Source organism: Ylistrum balloti, unplaced genomic scaffold (genome assembly GCF_031769215.1).
Source record: "Ylistrum balloti isolate Yb309-2 unplaced genomic scaffold, AGI_CSIRO_Ybal_v1 Utg369762, whole genome shotgun sequence".
Classification (NCBI taxonomy): Eukaryota; Metazoa; Mollusca; class Bivalvia; order Pectinida; family Pectinidae; genus Ylistrum; species Ylistrum balloti.
In genome coordinates this window covers 446,208-469,625 of record NW_026781960.1, presented here as the reverse complement: position 1 = coordinate 469,625, position 23,418 = coordinate 446,208, and the positions used below count along the sequence as shown (strand labels likewise).

Genomic DNA, 23,418 nt, shown 5'->3' with positions numbered 1-23,418 from the left:
GTTCTTGTCCTATATTTGATTTCTTTGTAGAGATCAGTACACATTTTAAGCACACTGGTATAATGACAGTTTCTTTGTGTGTCAATAGTTTGTTAATTGTATAGGAACTTTGGTGTTGACAGGTGAAAGAGTACAGTATTCTTGTTCACAACATATAATTATTATGCACTGTAAAAGCTGAATTTGAAAAAAATTATTTGTCTTCTTGTAGAGAATTATTGTTTCATTCTGTTGGTTGAACAAGGTCATGTTTAATACATAAAGCACTTTTTTCTTCAGATAACAAATCCTGAAAAATTACTTACTAATTAGTTAAGTTACACACCATCCTGCAATGAGGCCAACAAATGACCTGATCTATAGCAGGGTGATGACAATGATATATATTTCTTGTTAATATTTTTGTACCTTACCTGATTTGAGGAATAAGTTACTCTTTTGTCATTTCCAGTCTATTAACTGACAACAAGATAAATGATTGCGATCAGTTCTGTGGTGTTGAAGCTAATTTAAGAGAATAATGATGCACTGTGTCTGTAACTGTCAATTATACTCCCACGAAAGGTAGTATTTAAGTAAATAAAATACATATCATTTAAAAATATTTCTGATAATGCATTATTATTTGTTGTTTACAGCACGACCACACAACCATGACCTGGAAGGCGATGGCATGTATGGAAGCTATCGTGGGGGCAGAGCCTATGGGGCATTTCAGCCTGGGCCCTATCTCCAAAAGAGCACAGGGCACCGTAGATACCCTGGAACATTTGGCATGGCCAATAAGGGTTCTTACCTTCCTAATTCCGATGTGGGACAGATCAAACCCAAAGTTGTTACGATTGTGCGGAATGGTGCCCGACCAAGAAATAATATCAAGATTCTACTGAATCGCCGTAGTGTACAGTCATTTGAGCAGCTCATGTCTGATGTTTCTGAAGCGTTTGGTCCTAAATATAGGAATAACAAATTGGAAAAACTATTTACTATTCGGGGTAGAGAGGTTCAAGGAATTTCTGACTTTTTCCGTGATGATGATGTGTTTGTGGCTGTGGGCAATGAGAGGTTATCAGAGGGGGATCTCATTGATATTGTAGAGGAGATCTATCCTCCTGACTCACACACTGCAAAAATGATTCTAAAAGATTTGGAAAAACAGAAGCGGAAACGTCAGGCGCATCATCTCAAGGAGCCAGAGAGTGACAAGCGTGACAGTGGTTTTGGTGAAGGAAGTGATGGCAGTAACAGGGATCTCGATACCAATGACCACATCATATATAAAGGTCGCCCACTTGAGAAAGGTCGGCGCAGGCACGAGTATCCCAAAAGTGACGCGTTAGCCAACCGGTTAGAAAAAGACAAAGACAAGGCAGCATACGAGGAACGTGATCGTGCTAAGCGACGGCAACAACACCGAATGGAAGCTGAACGTCGAGCGTTGGATGATGAACGTCGAAAAAGGGGCCTAGTCCCCAAAGGAACAGATGAACAGTTCAAACGTTCAAAGGAACAGAGAGATCGTGAGAAAGAAGAACTAAGAAGGAAAAAAGAAGAAGAGAGACAAAGGAGATTAGAAGAGGAAGAAAAAGAAAGACAGAAACATGAGCAGGAAAGAGAAAAGGCATTAGAAGCAGCCAGAGAAAGACGAGCTGCAGCAGAAAAGGCTGAAAGAGAAAAGGCAGAAAAAGACAAAGCAGAAAAAGAAAAGGCTGAAAAGGAAAAAGAGAAAAATAGGGAAAAAGATGGAAAAAGTGAAAAGGAGGATAAAGAAGGAGGTGATAAAGAAGTGCAGAAAAAGAAAAAATCGAAATCTAAGATTGTACGCAAAACTAAATTTGAGCGTCAGGTTAGTGGTGACAGCCATATACTAAGTAAATATGATTTAGGTAAAACTCTTGGTGATGGCAACTTTGCTGTGGTGAAGCAAGCAACTCTTAAAAACACTAAAAATGAATTTGCTATGAAAATAATTGACAAAGCGAAGTTGAAGGGTAAGGAACATATGGTGGAAAATGAAATAGAGATCATGAAAGACTGTCACCATCCGAATATTGTCAAACTTTATGAAGAATATGAAACTGTTGACAAAATCTACCTCGTCATGGAACTTGTAAAGGTATGTGATGTTTCTTAATTATCTATCTTCCTAACAAATCAAAACAACCATTGTTTATTGTATTGAGATGTTCATATCAGTATAACTATAATCCATGCATTTCACAAGTTAAATCATCAGTTGAAACATCAAATCAGTTATGTTAAAGTTATACTACAGTTAATGTTATAATCAGTTACACAACAGTTAATGTTATAATCAGTTATACTACAGTTAATGTTATAATCAGTTATACTATGGTTAATGTTATAATCAGTTATACTACAGTTAATGTCACAATCAGTTATACTATAGTTAATGTTATAATCAGTTCTACTACAGTTAATGTTAAAATCAGTTATACTACAGTTAATGTTATAATCAGTTATACTACAGTTAATGTTATCATCATTTATACTATAGTTAATGTTATAATCAGTTATAATATGGTTAATGTTATAATCAGTTATATTACATTTAATGTTATAATCAGTTATACTACAGTTAATGATATAATCAGTTATACTACAGTTAATGTTATAATCAGTTATACTACAGTTAATGTTATAATCAGTTATACTACAGTTAATGTTATAATCAGTTATACTACAGTTAATGTTATAATCAGTTATACTACAATTTAATGATGTTATAAGACACACCCTTTTGCTCATCCATTCCTTTGTCATGTTGTGTCTTAATATGCCAGTGGTGTCTCTGATTAAGTTGTTAGCTCTCATTGAACCCACAAAATTTGTGATGTTCATTCTGGATGAATGTCACCCACTAAGATTGTTTCATTATAGCTGATACATGAATTTGTCGTTGTTTTCAATTTAAATCATAGGATGCCAGTTTGCTGGTATTGACCTGTTTAGCCTGACTGACCCAGTTAATGGATGGGGCCAAAATAGGTCAAATTGGCTAAAATTTCAAAAATCTTTTTTTCGTTATCAAAAAATGCTAGAATGAAATAGTGTACATGTAGAGGGAACCACGCTTTGGAGCATGCTTTGTTTAATTGTCATTGCATGGAAATAATAGAAACACCCAGACCTTGTAGGATGGTAGTTTGATGGTCTGCACATACATTGAGCCAAAAAGGTTAAATTGGCTTGAATTTCAAAAATCTTCTAAAACAAATCATGTGATTCCAATCTTTTTCTGGCAAGGAGACAATAAAACTATTCTTAAAATGGATGTATTGAGATAAAATATTTAAGTTTTGATCAGTGGGATGTACTGATTTAATGACCATGTGTTAATATCAATAAGTCTTGACAACCATGTGGCTTAGAGGGTACAAACAGACTGCTTCATACATCTATATACTAGATGTGATGGAGGACATCTATGGTGATAAAAGTCATAACCCCAACACTACAATGAATTATCATGGAAATGAATATTATTTTCAGAATGTATCTTTCCCATCTATTTAAAGTAAAGGAGCATCATTACCCTGCATCTGTTGTAAGTAAACAGCCTAAGACATGGCTGTTCTAGCAAAGTGGTCTGTGTCCACCTCAAAACATCATCAAGTTTTTGGTGGTAAGTTGTATCTATACCAACCACTCCCCCCAACCCCAACCCCCACCCCACCCATTCAACCTCCTTAGGGACTGGTTTTAAAAAACCTGATGGGCCAGCTCAGTTCCTATAACCACCACCACCAGTATGATTTGAATGCTGTATTGCTATATTGTATTTTTTCCAGGGTGGAGACTTGTTTGACGCTATCACCCAGAGTGTCAAGTTTGGTGAAGTAGACTCAGCACACATGGTCAAGGATCTGTGTAATGCCCTATTTTATCTCCACTCACGGTCAATTGTACATAGAGATCTCAAACCCGAGAACCTTTTGGTAAGTACAGTCTATAGTGCTTTTGTTTATCTAAAACAATTTGTTCTAACCAGAAGGATGTAGAGTAAGTGTTAAATAATACATTTGTTTTGTGTGACTACTATTTTTCAAACAACAAAACGTTTTTTAAATTTCTTTCTGCTTGTTTATAGAAATCTAGTAAATAGGTACGTTCTCCTTTCTACTACTTGTTTAAGAACAAAGGAGCTGTATAAACACTGAAAAACAATAAAGGTGACATTATACCTAAATACAATGTACAGGTGGGTTACCTACCTGTATTGTTGAGATATAGTACCTGTACCTGTGTAGATTATTCACCTGTTCTGTTAAATATTACATTATGAATTATAGTACATCTTAATAACCATTCTTGAGATACCATATATATCTTGAATATTTATCTTTTCATATGAAAGTACAGATTTTAATTAATTTACTACTAAAATAAGCTCTTGATTATTTCTTGATTTTTACCAAAAGTCAATTTTTAAATGAATTTTTTCTGTGATTACGATTTAATTTTGTAATTTCATGAAGCTGTTGAAGTTTATTTCAATACTCCTTCTGTGATATTGTTCTCTGTGTTATATTTTTATATGTTTGTCATAATAATAACTCTTCTGAGCTAATGTTACCTGTTTTATTTTTTTATGACAAAAAATAAAATTTCTTGTAGGTTGTAGAGTACTGAAGACATCAATGAAAATGAATCCTTATGAAAATAATTCTTCATTATATATAATATGATCAATGTCGTTTACAGTATACTGATACAGAGGAACTTACATAGATCAACCTTGCATAACCTAATTTGTTATTGTTGATATCATCCTTGGGAGTGAGTTGTCTCCCTTTATGGAAGGATAGAACCCACAATTGGGAAATATCATTGATACAACTATATATTACAATAACCTGCCATCTTTATCATGTGAGAAATATTTCATCAAAAGTTTTACTTATTTTAATCTATTGATTATTTGATGTTTTTTTTTTGTATCAGGTGCATCGAAATAAAGACAATACAATTACACTGAAGTTGGCTGACTTTGGTTTGGCCATGGATGTGAAGGACCCAATATATACTGTGTGTGGCACTCCGACTTATGTAGCGCCAGAAATACTCTCAGAAATAGGTACAATCTATATTCTTAAGTAACATTTTAATATATACTGTGTGTGGCACTCAGACTTATGTAGCGCCAGAAATACTCTCAGAAATAGGTACAATCTATATTCTTAAGTAACATCTGAACTTATTATTATATTGTGTGTGGTACTCTGACTTATTAAGAATTAAGTTTATGGAATGTAGAATCTGATACTGCAATAGAACTAATTGTATCTATAGTGTTATAATGTTAATGGTGGTTTAGTACTGATGTCTCAGGACAGTGGTGAGCAGATGTAAATATTTAGATTGAGGATTATAACGTTCAACATACCTGTTTAAACATAATGACATATTTGTACCATTTATCGTTGAGTTTGACATCAGAATGTCAGTAAAGATTTATCCCTGTATCTGTGTTTCTTTTTTATATTCATGTGTTCTCTTGAAATAATGTTACATTCTCTAATTTTTTGTTGCTAGGTTACGGCCTGGAGGTAGATATGTGGGCAGTGGGTGTCATCTGTTACATTCTGTTATGTGGATTCCCTCCCTTTAGAAGCGCAGACCGAAATCAGACAGAATTGTTTGAGTTCATCAAAGGAGGAGAATATGAATTTCTTAGTCCCTACTGGGACCAGATATCTAAAGGTAGGTATCACACCTACGTTCCTTAGTCCCTACTGGGACAGATATCTAAAGGTAGGTGTCACACCTAAGTTCCTAAGTCCCTACTGGGACCCGATATCTAAAGGTAGATGTTACACCTAAGTTCCTTAGTCCCTACATGGACCCGATATCTAAAGGTAGGTGTCACTCCTAAGTTCCTTAGTCCCTACTGGGACCCGATATCTAAAGGTAGGTGTTACTCCTAAGTTCCTTAGTCCCTACTGGGACCGATATCTAAAGTTAGGTGTTACTCCTAAGTTCCTTAGTCCCTACTGGGACCCGATATCTAAAGGTAGGTGTCACTCCTAAGTTCCTTAGTCCCAACAGGGACCTGATATCTAAAGGTAGATGTTACACCTAAGTTCCTTAGTCCCTACTGGGACCCCATATCTAAAGGTAGGTGTCACTCCAAAGTTCCTTAGTCCCTACAGGGACCTGATATCTAAAGGTATGTGTCACTCCTAAGTTCCTTAGTCCCTACTGGGACCAGATAACTAAAGGTAGGTGTCACTTGGAGTAAGCTTATTGTAGGAGCTATGTGGTAACTACTAGTGACATTTTCCTAGACTCATCATGGGATTGCTGTTCATTAAAAATGTTGGCATGAAGATTTACAAAAAAACTGTTAAAGTCGGACATAGAAGGGAAGTCATAAGTAAAAGTGGAGATTGAGTTAAACAGGTATATCACTCCATTGGTATACACGACATTTAAAACAGATTGTAACATAGAATTTGTAAATTTTACATAATCTTTTTTATGTTTTTTATAATAAGCAGTACAAACATGTTATGTTATGGTTTTAAGGTGCCAAGGACCTGATCGAACACCTGCTGGTTGTAGACAAGAAGAAACGCTACACTGCAATCGATACACTGTCTCACCCATGGATCATGTACAGTGGGGACATGGGCAAAATCACTGACAACGCAGAGCTTGAAAAACTGAAGACAAAAACAAGAACTGAACTTGAGGCTTTGGCAAAGACAAGTTATGATTCTTATATGAAGGTGAAGGAGAAGCGGGTTTAAATGCTGCAGAAGATGAACAGAGTTGATGTGGTTTGACTAGATACAGAACCAATGTTAACTGTTACAGGTGTACTTGTGATAACCACACCTATTAATTATCATATACATATTTTGTTTATTTTTGTGATTATTTTTTATGTTAGTTGTATATTTAGACAACAATAATCATCCTTTTAAATTACATATGGGTAAGTATTATACATGAAAGACTCGTACGTTAATCTGTAAAATTGACGTTAGTTTTCAACAGAATTTTGTTCACTGAATGGGAAACATAGTCTGAACTCTCATTGAAATATGTGACATTCCCTTGAGTGTAAAATATTCCAGTTTAAATATTTCAAATTACTATCTTTATTTATGTTATCTAATGTGTAAAACATTCCTATTTAAAATGAGTATAAATTATTGAGAACAAAATGCACATTGACATTTCTGACGAAATTATCTCCCCTCCATCATTATACATCAGTCATAATAGCTTTGTAAAGGAATCCTGGGTTTTTATCATATGTTTGTAAAACATATCCCAGGAAACCACATCCTCAAAATATATTCTTTAATTAACATTATTGTTGAGGTGAAAACAAGATCAAATTACCACCTGTACCAGGGTAACATTTAAATAATTTATTACAGAATTATAAACTTACCTGTATAAATAGAACATAGCCAAATATTTCAGGTAATGTGGGAAAATTTGTTGTTAGTGCTTCTATTCTCAAACTTATAAGGATATGTCAGAATTTCATCAATTGAGAAACAAGAATTGGTATCAGTGATAAAAAGTCGGATTATCTAGTACAGAAACTTAAATACCAAAATAGGAATTTGTATTCAGTTGGTAGGTATGTCTTAAAGGTGCTAAAGCGACAGATTGTCAGTGACAAACTCCAACAGGCAGTGTCAGATTCAGGGACCAGTAAGGTCTACTGTCCCAATCCAGCCCACACACTTACTAAATAATATACAATGTTAGGGACACAAGGGAGATAATTGTGTAGATAATGACAATATCTGTAAGGAGACAACAGTGCTTCTATTGAATACATGTTTTAGTTGATATTGGGGTATTTGGCACAGTTGACTTTTGTGTTTTGAACATACCGTACCTCAAGGTAAGATATGCACTTGTAAATACACACCAGAAGATGGTCTATATAAACTGCACTGTGCATATACTGTACTGTTTGTACTATGGATTAATGTTTTTTTTTCTCACTTGTGCCAAATGTGAAAATAAATATTTAAATTTCAGAATCTGAAACTATAATGTAGCTTGTCAAGTAAAGAATCGGTGGTTTATATGATTTGACGCCATAAGAAATATTATATCTGTTGATATTGCAGACAGCAAGGAGATCTGGTCTAAAGCATGAATTGTAAATCTTACATAGAATTGACATCCACGCTTCTACCTGCAACACAAAACTATTTTTAGATCACTGAGGAATTAATTCATTGTAGAATAGAAAAGAAAACAATAGAATTAACAAAATCTATATTTATTTAATTATTGTTCTATTTATATCAAAATAATAGATATATTACATATTTACGTTATAAACAGCTGATCATAAACCAATTCATTTAATAGCAATAATATCTGATTGAAAATCATGATTAGCAGCAAACTGTCTGACTTAAGAAGAACTTATTTAACACCCAGTGGAGCGTGAAAAATCATTCACATCAGACAGGATGTTGAAATATACTGGTCCGTTATTGCAGGTGTTTTTTGTTGTTGTGTTTTGTGTTGGAGAAGACAATATATCAGGTCATAAAAAACAAGTGAAATACATGTATTCTGTTACATTAGTACAAGATGAAATTTATTGGTAGTATTGAAGATTGGAAAATTGTAAGTGGAAAGTTATCTGACCATGAATTCAGATTTGTGTATGCCATTGAAGCTTTAACTATGAGTCTGTGATAAAATCTCTTGACTATTGTTGTTGGGAGTTCTTCAGTAGTACTTGTAATACAAGTCCAGTAGTCATTTTGTAAACTTTGATCAGCTGCAAACGTTTGTCCATCAACATTTTTATAAAACCACATTTACTTGTTTCCGTCCATAGAATGATGCACCTTTCATTGACAGTGAATAGGGAGATATATTTTTTTTTGTTTCCATCTGTATGGTTATAAAGTATGTGTACTTGTTTAACAATGTTTTATGTTTATATAAATACCTGTTAAATGCTATGGTATTGGACTGATGGTCTATGTGTATTGATAGTCTATATGTGTTTAATAACATGTTTATTTAAAGTAGGATGACTGATAGTTAGTAATGTACACACATTCTATTTTTAACCTGACCCTACGGGTAAAGTGAATATTTCATATCAATGTCCAGCATCTAGCTGGGTTTTTTTTTCAATCTACTTTTTTATATTTTAAGATGAATTGGGCAATCTATGTCCATTAATTCTAATTTATCAAAATATCAGAAAGAATCTCTGAAAAAAATTGAATAGTTATGCTAAATGTACATTTGAAAAGTCAAATGGATACTTTTCTTATTTCTTTTCTTTAAGTGGCCATAATATTGACATTATTTCAGAAACTATTTTGGATGTCAAATTTGTACTGCTATTGAATAATAGTATGTATTCTCTGTGTCAATCTAGATATGACAGACCATGTTACCAATACAGGCCTATGTGGCCTCTTGTTTGTTAGACCTTGATAATATGTTTATATTATATATGTTATTGTTATTCATTGCTAAAGGTATGTTTGTTTGTTAATGAGTCTGTGATACTATTGTGTAGAGTTCTGAGTGTCAGTAAAACACATTTGGTAGGAATTATTCTCTTTTCCAAATTATTCAGTTTTACAAATTATGTGGTGGTAATTACATTTTTTAAGAAGAATTTCAATCTCAAATATTTTAGCTTTCCCTTAAGAGACGAAAAAAAGATGTATACGGGGGTACATAAATTTCAGTTAACATCATACATGTTGAAAAATGACTTGCAGGAGTAACAGATGTCAAGGTGGTAGAGTTAAGATTCCAATATATGATTACATTTCAACTTTTACAAGGTATATCTGACTTAATCAAATAAATAAGGTAGGATTTGGTGATTTGCAGTTGTCAAAGTTGTCATTTTGGAGGGGTGAACATCATTTAGCACTGCTCACAAACTTACCCTTGGTACCATATTAATGAGTTCTATTTTATATGTGTCAGACACCATAACCTGCACACCCATTCTATATGATCTATCTTGGAATAACCCAAAGGTATTGTTGTGTTCGTCATTTTGCAGGATGGTTTTATTTCAGATTTTATTTTGAATTAATATTCTAAGCATCTGTGATATTGTAAAGATTATTTATGTGGATATAATTAAACATTCCTATTGCTATTGACTGCAGTGGTGTATATATGGTATGGTAAGCTACCTGTTCTCCTCGATTGTTGTTTTATTACAGAAATTACACTTACGTGGATAATTGGTTGCTATATTTAGATTTAGAATCCTTAATTTACCATTGATGTTTATGTTAAAAATATAGAATCTACAGTTTACTATAAGTTGTTATATTTAGGTGATATATCTCACCATCTGTGGCTGGTTGCTATATTTAGATTACAAAACCACCATTTACCATTGGTTGCTATATTTAGACTCTAGAACCACCATTTACCATTGGTTACTATATTTAGGTGATATATTTCACCATCTGTGGCTGGTTGCTATATCTAGATTATACAGCCACCATTTACCATTGGTTGCTATATTTAGATTACAGATCTACAATTTACCATTGGTTGCTATATTTATAATTAGAATGTAGACTTCACACATTTGTCCATTGATTGTATTATACATTAGCATTAATTGACTTCCATTTGACATGTTTGTATAAAAATCCATGTTGACAATTACTGTAGGTACAAAGAACCTTGACCGGTAAAAAGGTATCCAGTTCATCTTAACAGATGTACATACCAGCCATCAGCACCACCAGTACAACATCAAGTTCTAGCTGATAAAGTTGTATCATATCTTGCAGGGTTTTTTCTACTTTCTTTTTTTGATAAATTTTGTATATCATTGATTATAAACCCAGTTTACTACAATTTATATAAACATAAATGACATAGCCGATACACCATCAACATCAGGAATCTGTGGTTTTATTAACATGTTTCGGCTTGTCCTCATCAGAACCAACATAATTGATTTCTGCAAACAAAACACTTTTGCTTAAGAAGAGTATGATGGAAAAGATTGATGTTCACAAAGATAAATTTTCACCAAAGAAGGCTATTACTGTGATTTTACAAGATTTTTTTTTCTTTGTTTTAAGGTTTTGGATAAGTTTTATTGTTCCAGCATGGGTAATTGTCAGTTTTTTTTTTTTTCTTTCTTCCTCATTTTGATCTAGAATACCATATACAGTAGTTATCTATTGTCTTATTAATAAAAACTTTTTTTCATATCCTTCATGATTTAATAGAAATACATGAATTCACTGGTGACACAGGCATATTTTTACTGTATTTGTTTTTTGTTGTAATTTTTCCCCATAAACTTAGTTAAGGTCAGGCTTTTTTACAGTACATGATATTGATGTATGGCTGCATGTTAGCTCACAATGCTAATTGTGTCTTCTTTTGTTAAATAGTTCTACAGCTCATTACAGGTTTATAATATTCACCAGAGATAATTTCTTGTAGATCAAATTTTTGTTAGCAGAAGTAATTTCTATTTTCTTTACTCATACATACATTTGCAGTTATAATGTTGTTTAGAAATAATTGTCATAAAAAAAAGTTAAAAAATACCATTGAATTTTGAAAAGTTTCGCTTATTAAGAAAGGTTCACTTCAGGTCTATGTTGATATATATGACTCTCTCTGATGTCAGGTAAAATGTCCTTTTGATATGTGAAATTATATGATAGTTTTTGAACATGGGACAAACTTAAGATAATGTGTTTTTTAGTTTATTATTGAAAGATTTTTGATGTTGGTTTGATACAGATATGGATACCAACTAATTGTGATACTCGGTACATCCATGTACAATTAAAAAGGAATATTAGTTGGTTTTCTGATAATACATTTCATAGACGCTTCTTGATTTAACACATTCATTTTTACCAAAGTCTTATAAGTATGGGCTTGATTGTTTAGATAATACCCATAAGTAGGAAAAGGGCTGTTTATTAAAAGTCTGTTAATTAGGGCTGGACTGTTTAGTGAAAACCTGTAAGTATGGACTGGACTGTTTAGTGAAAACCTGTAAGTATGGACTGGACTGTTTAGTGAAAACCTGTAAGTATGGACAGGACTGTTTAATGAAAACCTGTAAGTACAGACTGGACTGTTTAGTGAAAACCTGTAAGTATGGACTGGACTGTTAAGTGAAAACCTGTATGTAGGGACTGGACTGTTTAGTGAAAACCTGTAAGTATGGACTGGACTGTTTAGTGAAAACCTGTAAATAGGGACTGGACTGTTTAGTGAAAACCTGTAAGTACGGACTGGACTGTTTAGTGAAAACCTGTAAGTACGGACTGGACTGTTTAGTGAAAACCTGTAAGTACGGACTGGACTGTTTAGTGAAAACCTGTCAGTACAGACTGGACTGTTTAGTGAAAACATGTCAGTATGGACTGGACTGTTTAGTGAAAACATGTAAGTACGGACTGGACTGTTTAGTGAAAACCTGTAAGTACGGACTGGACTGTTTAGTGAAAACCTGTAAGTACCGACTGGACTGTTTAGTGAAAACCTGTAAGTAAGGACTGGACTGTTTAGTGAAAACCTGTAAGTACGGACTGGACATTTACATGAAAACCTATTAATATGGCCTACCCTTACAAGGGAGTTTACATTGTTCTGGTACAGACATTCCTACTTATAAAGAATCTTAAAATGTCAGAAATGCTTTCTCAAGCCGTGTATTCCTTTAATTTTGCTAGTATGCCTGGTTTTTTTCTGGGAGGAGATTTGTATTTATGCCATTTTCCATCCTCTTTGAATTTGTTGACACTGTACCTACATAGTATACTGGTTTAGAGGTTATTATCCACATGTAATTCAATAAAATACCTAACATTAAAGTGTCTTGTTTTTGTTTTATTTATATTTTTTCTAGATAATTCCAACATTTTGTAAATCAGTCTGTCGGCAGATTTTCAGTAAAACTAATAGTCTTCCGTGACAACATACCAGACAAATCTGTCAATGGAAACAACAGGCACCACACAGATCAATGGCTGTCAGCAAGTCAGACACTTGTTTTCATGGAAATTATCAGATGCTATTTATGACCCAAATAATCTGTTTTGTTATTTCATTATTATTTACTTGACAGTTTGTGACATCAATGATATTTTGAGCGATGCAGTGTGGTTTTGCGCGATGCAGTGTGGTTTCTGACCAGCTGATACTGATTCCGTCTATAACTAAAAGCCATTCATCAAAGAAAAAGTTGTGCTTTTGTTTTGTTGACTTCCTTTTGATGACGTCGACAGAGTGAACCTTTGGAGTAAACTTTTGATGACGTCGACAGAGTGAACCTTTGGAGTAAACTTTTGATGACGTCGACAGAGTGAACCTTTGGAGTAAACTTTTGATGACGTCGACAGAGTGAACCTTTGGAGTAAACTTTTGATGACGTCGACAGAGTGAACCTTTGGAGTAAACTTTTGATGACGTCGACAGAGTGAACCTTTGGAGTAAACTTTTGATGACGTCGACAGAGTGAACCTTTGGAGTAAACTTTTGATGACGTCGACAGAGTGAACCTTTGGAGTAAACTTTTGAAGAATGGAATCCATGATGATGTTTTCTAATTGTTAAATCTCTTTATGGTTGTATTTCTGTTAAAGGTGCTTGTTCTGACAACAGCTTAGGATTATTACATTACATGCTTACATGCAGACGATGAGAAATTAGCCCATGAAAGAGATGGCTACAGTTCACACCTGTCCAGGCAAACAACTCAGAAAATACCCCGTTAACTACAGCGGTTCTCAGTTTACTGGCGCGGCCTTCGAAAGAACTAACCATATGCACTCATATTTTTTAAAAAAAAATATGTTTTTATTCAACAGACGACGGCAGAGTCACAGAGACGAAAACTGAAACATTATCACCATCATCATCATATTCAATAGATATTGCTGAACTGAATTGTAACAATCTTCTAATCATTGAACATGTAGATATGTACCTTCTATGTAGACTACAACAGTATACCTATACAATCATGGTTGTACGGATCTCCGAGTAAAACAGTACCTACGTACTTAGTCCTGATTTAATTAGTGATGTGATAAAAATCCATGACTTGCCTTATTCTGCCTGTGCGTTCTCGTGCCTACGACTCGATAAGAGCTAAGGGGACGTAACCCATGGTATCCCGTAGAAATTGCGCTTCATACTGGTCATTGGTCAGATGAATGTGACAGTGTAGTCATCGACACGTCACATATATACGTTGTGACAGGTTTTGATGTACCTACAATGTATATATGGATTCATTACATATTGTAAATATATAGCAAGTTGCAACCTTGACCTCTGACCTTAGGTCCTTCTCATGGCTATGGTATTTGGTCGGTGATAATGATTGGCTAATATAAAGTCTGATAATACATGACCAACACTATACTTTCTATACTCTCTATTTCTATGACTTCTAAGTTCATTCTTGGCACCATCCTTGTTGCTTACAATATACTTGTATACGTTTGTATCTATGTAACGAGTCAGTGTTGTCATATTATTTGACTATTTTACCTTATTATCTAGAGACATAAGGCTGCGTCACTCTCCACAATACTGTATCATTGATGGCTATAGGTTATGTCGTAAAAAAATCTGATTATCAGAAAGGCCAAAGGCCTAAAGAATTTGAATTTGGATCCTATTTTTAATGTCACATTGGTTAAATATTTTAAAATCCTACTGCTGCCTCTTATTATAATTATTTTTATCTTATTTCATTTTTAATAGCTATTAATTTTTGTATATTACAATCTACAGATATATGGTATACCTTAACGCCCGTCAGTGAAATTATTCAATCTTCTTATCTTTTTATTTTACGAAAGTGATTAGCACGTGTCTTGCAGTGCTTAGATATTGTAAATATATCTCCAAACTTTTGTCTGTAGTCTTGTGAATGACATTCTGTACTACTAGAGTTACTTCCCTTGATTCGTTTCCCTAGGGCGATTTCTGCTGAACAGCCGAGACAGTATATTTACTCTGTATCACTTATGTCGAAATCTGAGTAAAACCTATCGAAGGAAAGTGGAAATTCGGAGACACATTTAAATATTATTCAATGGTTTAAAATGCATACGCTTTATTTGTTTGACACAAATAGTTGATTTAATAAATTCTATATTATGTATCAAATTAATAGCTTGTGTGTACAGTTCCATCAATGTCTGTAGGTAAATCTTCAGTGTTTAACCCGGCATTTGTTTAGGTACTGAGCTTTTACGACTATAGTTTTCAGATCGTTGTTATAACTAACGTGTATTTATTAAATAAATTCCGCGATAATTTTGTTATTAAACAATTGATAATAATTTATCTGTGACTGACCTAGAAGCTACGTCTTACCGTTTATTCGTTAGAGATAGAAAATTTTACCTGTGCTAAAATAATGTTATTTGTTGAAATAATTACAATTGTTTTAAAAATATCCCAGATGTTGAAAAAAAATCTTTGATTCGCAAAATATAGTCATACAGGGTTAAAGGGGGAAAATTTAATATTTTTTTTTTAAAGAAACAGAGGACTTTAATTTTTTGAAGCAGAATGTCGCCAAGCCTATTGTTTATAAAGACGTAGCTGTAAACTGGTCCCTGGTAGCCGATTAATATGTATTTGATATCTTATTATACATGTTTAACATTATTGTACTTATTAAGTAAAGTTTTCCTAGTCTAAGCATTCATTGTTGATTTTAAACACGAGTGTGAATAATGTTTAAAATGCTTCAGTTGGTCTATGTGAAATCTGATAATCGATCATGAACTATTGATAGCTTGATGTATGTATCTAAATTAGTATTTCAATCAAAACAAAAACAAATAAAAAAATATATAACTCACACTATTTCTTTATATTTGTCGTAGAAATTAAATTCGGTGTTGAAACCTCACACAGTTCTCGGCGCGACACCCTAAATAAGACGTTTTGTTGTAACAAATTTATCTAAATGGAAAAGTTTGTGGTGCATATTTTTTTCTTATAAAAGGTATCTTTATCCAGTCCAAGTGGATGTATATTTCTCAAATCAGTACAAATTTATAAACGTTATATTTCAAAACGTCCGGTAGTTTGTGCTCCTTATATATTGTATATCTATTTGATGATGTATATATGTCTTCTCTGTACATCATTTGTAAAAAGAATAATGCGAATAAAATTGAAAGTTTGAAAGTAAAATGCACGCGTACTCTGCAAATTGACTGTAAGTTATGCTGATTAAGCATTATCAAACGCCACACGCACCTGCAAATGTCCCGAACTGCACGTGCATTGCGTCTTTCTCGCCCCGAAGGACGATGAGCATGACTCAGTGGGCTATTTAGGAGCGAGTTCACGTTCAGATTTCGTCAGTCGATTGTGTTCGAGACAGGTGAGTTGTTGGTGACGGGGAGAAAAGTACAGAAGAAACATGGGTGTATCAACATGGCTAGCTGTCGTGGCGTGTGTCTGCACGATTCAAGGTAGGTGGACCTTTTCTCTTTCTTATCATCTGGTTCGCTTTCAGTTTTTTACAGTATATAAATTTACTGAAATCTGTGTTAAATTTTGAATATTATGAACCCATACATGTGATCTATTGTAAGGAAAATGCGTGATTTTGTTACATCTCCGCACAAGTATTTGTCATTTTTTATCGGTTCCTTTCTATATCTCTTGATAAATGTTTTTATTAAATGCTTTGTTAATTACGTAGAATACCAATTTTCAGTAGTGTCTGGAGTCTGTTAAACAGATTAATTCAAAATAACTTACTGTGTGTAGCTACCTTGTGTTGATGCTATTACATTTATTTGTACACGTCTTCATCGTAGGAGTTGTGTCCCCTCCACTGTATTTGAGCTCTCCGTCCCAAGATTGTTAAACCTTATATTACAAGAATTTGGTACTTTAATTCTCCGCAACTAGGTTGTTTCTGCTGCGCCATCCAAAAGACTGGATGTGAAATCCTTGATAAATCCTTGATAATGTTACTTTTAAATGTCTTCTATGCTGCGAATTTGTTCCAGAGTCCAATACTTTTACACGGGCTATAGTCTCATTGAACTGCCTTTATTATTTTCAGTACATGGTAATTCTAGCAATTCAAGTTTCCATAAAAGGGCGAAATTCCTGTCGAAATAACATCCACGTATTAAGCACAATTTCTTACCATTTCAATAATTTCCCACTCTTTTCGATAGCTTAACATACGATACGGCAGCTACACGTGTATGGAAACGTTCCGTCAAAAGAACTTTTTTTTTTAGTCTGGTCATTTTAGCGGTTCAATATTTTACGAAGTGACCGTACCATTTACCAATTCATTGTAAGTTTACCATAATTTACCCCTTTGCAGCACGATAAGTAACTGGATACTGTCGGTCTGTATCATTTTCATCTGTGAAAACCTCCCAACATTGGATGTTTTGCGATTCTCGAGCTGTGGCCTTTGCGATTTCTTCAAATATAAGCACGGTCCAATTGGTGCACCAAGCACAAAGTGCAGAATTTTAATTTTATATGGTTATCAGACTTAACAACAAAGTGAAGCGTATTGAATGTTAAGATGGTCATGCTTGTTGGAACAAATCTGCTATAACAACCGGACGGTAATATTTAAATAACACGAGGTAAAATACCCGAATAGTTAATTTATATCGTACTTAAAAGTCGTTACCTTTGATTGTTCGTTTTTTTTTTCTATAGGAATTTCTTCATTCGAACGTCAAGAGTACTCGGCGATTGCGAAGATGATAGGAAGAAGACTGGAGAAGAAACAAGCTAGTACCACGCCATCCCCGACCTGGTCCCAATCTGGACAGACCTGGTCCCCATCTGGACCGACCTGGTCCCCAACAGACGGCCCAGGAGGACCTGGTCCAACAGGCCACGCCCCTATCGACTTCTGGCAACACTGGTTAGATTGTCCCATCATGGAAAGCATACTTGAACAATACTTCACCGGATTTCCCAATACCAGGATGCCAAAAGGCATGTACACTATACATATTAGAACTGTTAGAACAGTTCTCATAACTGGGGTATAATTGGGTACAATCCAACGAAGTTAATTCACCTAATGCTCTTAAAAGTTTGAAGTTTCGACCAAAGTTTTCACAACTTATCTGTAAAAACATTACAAATATGATACAACTTTCCATACTGCATACATAATTTTAGATATTGCATACAGTCATTCATTTAAATTCTTTTACACAATATTGCACACGAATAACCCACTAGGTTCGTGACACAAATTTATCACTTGTATCCAAGCCCATAATCTACACGATCCTATCCTTGGACGCCGTGTATTTAACACGATGACATATCAAGTGATCACCTTGAAAATCTGGCTAAAATAAAATGATCACGTGATCATTCGGTGTACACGATATTCGAAATAGTTTTACGATAATGACGTCTGGTTTACTCCTTGTTTGAAACGTGTAGACATGGTCCACTGAATTGATCAACTATTTACAGATTCCATGGTCATTTCACCTGATGAGATCAAACGTGTACTGACCAGGTTGATGGCTACGTTCAAATACCTTAAGAACGTACGTGTAGCCATTGACCAGATGACCGAAGACATGGCCAGACTGGTACTGGACAAACGTGTCAACTGTACAACCACCATGTACCAAAGGGTCTTTGTCTGTAAGTATAGTTTCTTTAGATACCAGGAACCTTATTCACGAAACCGTTCTCGTGCTCGAGCATTAATTTTGTGCTCAATTATATACCGTTTCAGTTAAATGAATAAAGGCTGATTTTGTCGGTTTTGAAAACCATTTTTGAAAGAACTTGAGCTTAAATCTATATTCAATGTTTACATTTGACATTTGTATTGAATGATTTGGGTAAATTATGAAAGTATCCCGAGTACAATAATCTTATGCATGAGCATGAGAACGGTTTCATGAATACGGGCCCTGATGTCGCTGTCTGACGTGAGAACCAATACAAAAGCGGCATACCTTCAAACCTTCATGGTTTTTAAGGCTGCTTCAATCATATTTGTAGCTGTTAATTCCAGTGTTCAGTTGTGCAATTTAACCACTCGGTCAACACTGAAGGCTCTATTCCTTTACGATAAGGATAGCGTTTGATTGTAGCCTTAATCGTCATAAAACGGCAAAGCGTTCACTTTAAAGAATTTGCAGTTGCTATAAACTTGGAACTTTTCCGCAATATTCACAGGATAAAAGCTTCAGCTTATTCCAGTTATACAGATGAGAAAACGCATACAGATATATATAAGCGACTTGTATACGAAAAATCGTGACATTCGGGACATTTCAGATTACATGAGGAGACGCCTTGACACCATGATGGCTGCTCACGACACCTCGCTGAAAAGTCGTATCGAACAAGTATTGAACCAGTCCTTCCCAGATAACCCCAATATGCTCCACATGGCGCCAGAACTAGTGTGGGGAGTTCATCACGTCGTCCACGAAACTTTCATAGGAATCCTACAGGAAGAGGAGTTCGAAAGTAAGGCCATAAACCTTTTTACGTTTTCTATTCATCAGTTTTAATAAAATGGCTATATTGGTACAGAAACCTTTAGTCTTTAAGACGATATATATAATCTCCATAGCTCTACTTTAAATGTTCACATCAGGCATTGCCCCATCATTTAATGGTGATCAAACATTGGCTCATTAATGATGCCGAATGTTTTGACTTCAGGTCTAGATTGGTTTTTGCGTGACTACAAATGGAAAGCGACATCTTTCCTTGAGCGATTCCACAGAGGCGAATTTGCAGCCATTACTGATGTCATCTCTCAGATGAAAAACGAATTCTTTAGCATTGACACTACCTACTATCCCGATGCATTCCGATGTCCATCACCCCAAGAATTTATCGAAGTTCACAAGCGAGCAGCCAACTTATCGGCTTCTTAGTAAGTACAATAAATAGATCGTGTTTTACTTATATTAAAGACTATGATTTTGCATCTCGATGTATTTTTAAGCAATGTTGTCGTTCGTGTGGACAGCTAAAGAATTTCGATTTCCTTTGCAGTTATTGGAAGGCCCGGAAGTCCGGTTTAGCAGTTGCTTTTCTCACTACTCACCTTCAGGAAATGTTCTCATACTCGGCATCTGTACCAAATGACCCTTTCGCAGTTGACCAAGCTATACAAAATCTGGTGCATGTTGTCCTCGATTACGTCAATGGGACAATGGCGGAACTCGCTAGATATGAAGATTACCTAGCCTCGGCCACACTTTCTCCGCCAACTTTTATGGCAAACAGTCTGAGTAAGTAACTTTACATTAGATCGACGCTCAACGATAACCTTGCGAATAAGGTGATCTGCATTTCGGAAATCTAGATTGCACTTTTCAAAATAAATGTTCCGTTTCTTTCCAGCTGGGCCACAGTGGAATATGACCATGCTCCTATTCAACAGAATGTTTGGCAACTCCGTCCCTCCTACGGGAAACCCCGGTCCTGGTACGTACACTTACACTTGCGATATTTTGATAGATGTTTATTTTCTGCTTCCCGAAAGACAAACAGCAGACACGATATTCTACTCCTTGTTTTCACGATCGCAAATTGATTTCATAAATCGGGAAAATTGTGAATTTATATTGAATGGATTGGTAATTGGATTACGCACCCCTCTCCACCCCACCTACCCTCTTACCCTCGGTAGGTTCGGTTTCAAATGGTCGAGTGTTCCCCTCCCTTTCTCTCCCGACCCCTACCCACGTACCTCTTGCCCTCTTGCCCTACTTAGGTTCAGTTTCAAATGGTCCTGTTTTGTTTTACGTAGGCCCAGGAATGACCATGCAAGAAATCGTGAGGTACCTTCAGAACGACGTCGATAAACTGAAAAAGTATGATTTTTTAGTGCTTCATCGATTTCAATTAAATATACATTTCCAAAAGTCCTAAAAATATCGGCGTGGATAAACGCCTTTTTATGCAAAGGATGACCATTTGTTTCTGGTAAATCCGAGTTTGCCGTTAACGAACGATATTTTTCTAAAACCGTTTGGAAGCTATTCCTGAAAATCTGATACAACTTCACATATGGTTAAATACCGGTAAGCTACTAAAGTTTAGTTTTCGTTGTAGGATCCGGTCCATGATGCCGACAGTCTGTACATCTACTGACGATCACGGCACAATTGATGCACTCATTACCGACATGGTTCAGGATAAGGAGAACTTCATCAACACTTCGCAGTCCTACGGCGGTTACCGGAAATAGGAATTTGGTCCCAAGTCACTGCGATAAGAAGTTTCCAGGTTGTTAAATCTTTGTTGAACAGCATCGTTGATATTCGTTGATTTTGAACGTTTGTGCTTTTTGTTATTGATGAATAAATTTTAACAAATCATGAATTTATTGTTAAACATTTCATATACTGAAATTACGATTTTAAAATCGACATAAGTTAAAGAATCGACCATATTGATATATACTTTAGCGAGATGCTTGCAATAAATGGAATTACAAGCGCATAAAACATGGCCTTTACTGACTTAACAGGAGAAAAGTAACATCCCTAGAGCTATAGCTGACGATATTATACAACGCAAAGGAAAATAGACCTTCCATAGGTTGTGCCAGCTGCCAAATTCTTGATGAAATTGAGAAAAGGCAAAAGTTGTGGATATTCTTGGAGAAAGAACCGGCCTTAACAATATCACACTTGTTGTCTAAAGTGGACCGGATCGAACTAAGTCCTTTATTAAACGACTTCCACTTTCACACTAACGTGCATGACTGTAAAACCAAATTAAATGGACAATTAACATGACCGATGTAATGGACCTATACATTAATGACGGAGTGATTAATCCTATTCGCAGAACTGTGCGTTGGTTTTTTGTAAACAAAATACAATATTCTGCTTGTGGGAATGTTTCGGTCGGATTTAAGGAGTCATTTTGATTTATTTCTAAATTATGAAACTTCCAAGCTTTTCACACCGTTTAACGTCTCTATGTGACGCCATTACAATTTTCGACACCAGACTCCGCATGTAAAAAAAATCCTTAAATTATCTAAACTTGCATCGCACTTTAAAACGGGAAATGTCGTACAAAAATTAGACTTACCAACAAGGGACCACATAATATTTTTATAAAATTTCTAGAGTATTAAGACGTGATGCCTTCAACGTTTTGGGAATCGTATTGAAAATCTTTCCTTCATACCCCGAGGTTTTCAGAAAGTGTAACTTGTATGGGAAAGAGTTCCTTCAGGATTATAAAATCGGGTTAGCACAAGGTTACCAATAACGCATTAGAATTGTTAAAGAAAAATAGGCATACCGTACAGTAATATTACGTGTACATTAATTCTAAGTGGCAACCTTCAGTTATGAAGACCTTATTTGGCATGATTACACGAGATAATGCTGTAGACGATACTGGCCTACGATTTTTTATGGTTATTGCCTAGTGACACCCATGGTCATTTTGACGCGAAGAAGAGTTATGATATCCGATTACATCCAAGGAGCATCATACGGGAGGTCCGTTCGGGGGAAAGTCTCGCCACCAACTTGACAACTACAACGGAACATGACTCGGGTCGGTTTGTGTTACTGGGGTAACCAAACGAGAATTGGACCACGCATCTCTAATCTTTATCCTGTGAAAGTCGTGTATTTAACAAGAATTTGTCATAACTGAGAAATACATGCCTTCTGTACCTTTTACTTAGATATCTGTAAGAAAAATCCATTCAACATTGTAGGTCTCTATCGGAATGAGGACTGAATGCAATCATTAACATTTCAACATCCTTACTCATCTGTAATGGGATATTGAGCATCTCAAAATATCCTAACCATTTTTTATCGGACATGTTAAATGGGTAAAGTTGTATGTGTTTGCAACACATTTCTGTCTGAATTTCCTAATTTTGATTAGAATTTGATTACACAAGTGTAGTACAAGAGGTCACACATTTGAAAATCGTGGCGGTTGGCGTGTACCAGAATATTTTGTAAAACAAGTGTTGAAGGGTCTATAGTCCCAAGGAAGAGACTGCTATCACTTTGAAGCAGTATAAGCTGGTGGCTACTTCACTGAATACCGTACAAGATATATGTGGCATGCCTTCCAGAGCAACTGACCCAAGTATATAACCACGTCAGTGTAAACCGAACAGTTTCACGGTTACCTGTGAAATGCGGACCATCACTTGTCGGGAGCGATAGGTACACAAACATAATATCGGTTATTATCACGGCTGGTTTTATTAAAATGGTAGAATGGTCTTATACGGGTAAATTTGGAGAAAAGGCTCGGAAAATTAACAAGTCTTATAAACCTTTGAGAATTGACCGACTACACATTACATTCGACACTAACATACTGCTACTTACAATCTGACCATATTTATATCATCTTTAAAACACC

General features: G+C 35.1%; 2 protein-coding genes across 2 annotated transcripts in view; both read left to right on the top strand.

Moving 5' to 3' along the window:
- Nucleotides 1-6,773, top strand: part of LOC132543702 (serine/threonine-protein kinase DCLK2-like) — a 31,288-nt gene extending 24,515 nt beyond the window's left edge. Inside the window, exons 4-8 of the mRNA XM_060207221.1 lie at nucleotides 639-2,116; nucleotides 3,813-3,959; nucleotides 4,966-5,098; nucleotides 5,557-5,724; nucleotides 6,550-6,773. Of these exons, the coding sequence (XP_060063204.1) occupies nucleotides 639-2,116; nucleotides 3,813-3,959; nucleotides 4,966-5,098; nucleotides 5,557-5,724; nucleotides 6,550-6,773 (2,150 nt within the window). The remainder of the gene's footprint in view (nucleotides 1-638; nucleotides 2,117-3,812; nucleotides 3,960-4,965; nucleotides 5,099-5,556; nucleotides 5,725-6,549) is intronic.
- Nucleotides 6,774-16,441: 9,668 nt separating this feature from the next.
- On the top strand, nucleotides 16,442-21,387 carry LOC132543670 (uncharacterized). The gene is made up of 9 exons (XM_060207186.1): nucleotides 16,442-16,493; nucleotides 17,719-18,003; nucleotides 18,499-18,675; nucleotides 19,321-19,515; nucleotides 19,714-19,930; nucleotides 20,053-20,291; nucleotides 20,404-20,487; nucleotides 20,813-20,876; nucleotides 21,118-21,387. Exons 1-9 carry the CDS (start codon nucleotides 16,442-16,444, stop codon nucleotides 21,251-21,253), a joined length of 1,449 nt encoding a protein of 482 aa, XP_060063169.1. The 3' UTR covers nucleotides 21,254-21,387.
- Nucleotides 21,388-23,418: the final 2,031 nt, after the last annotated feature.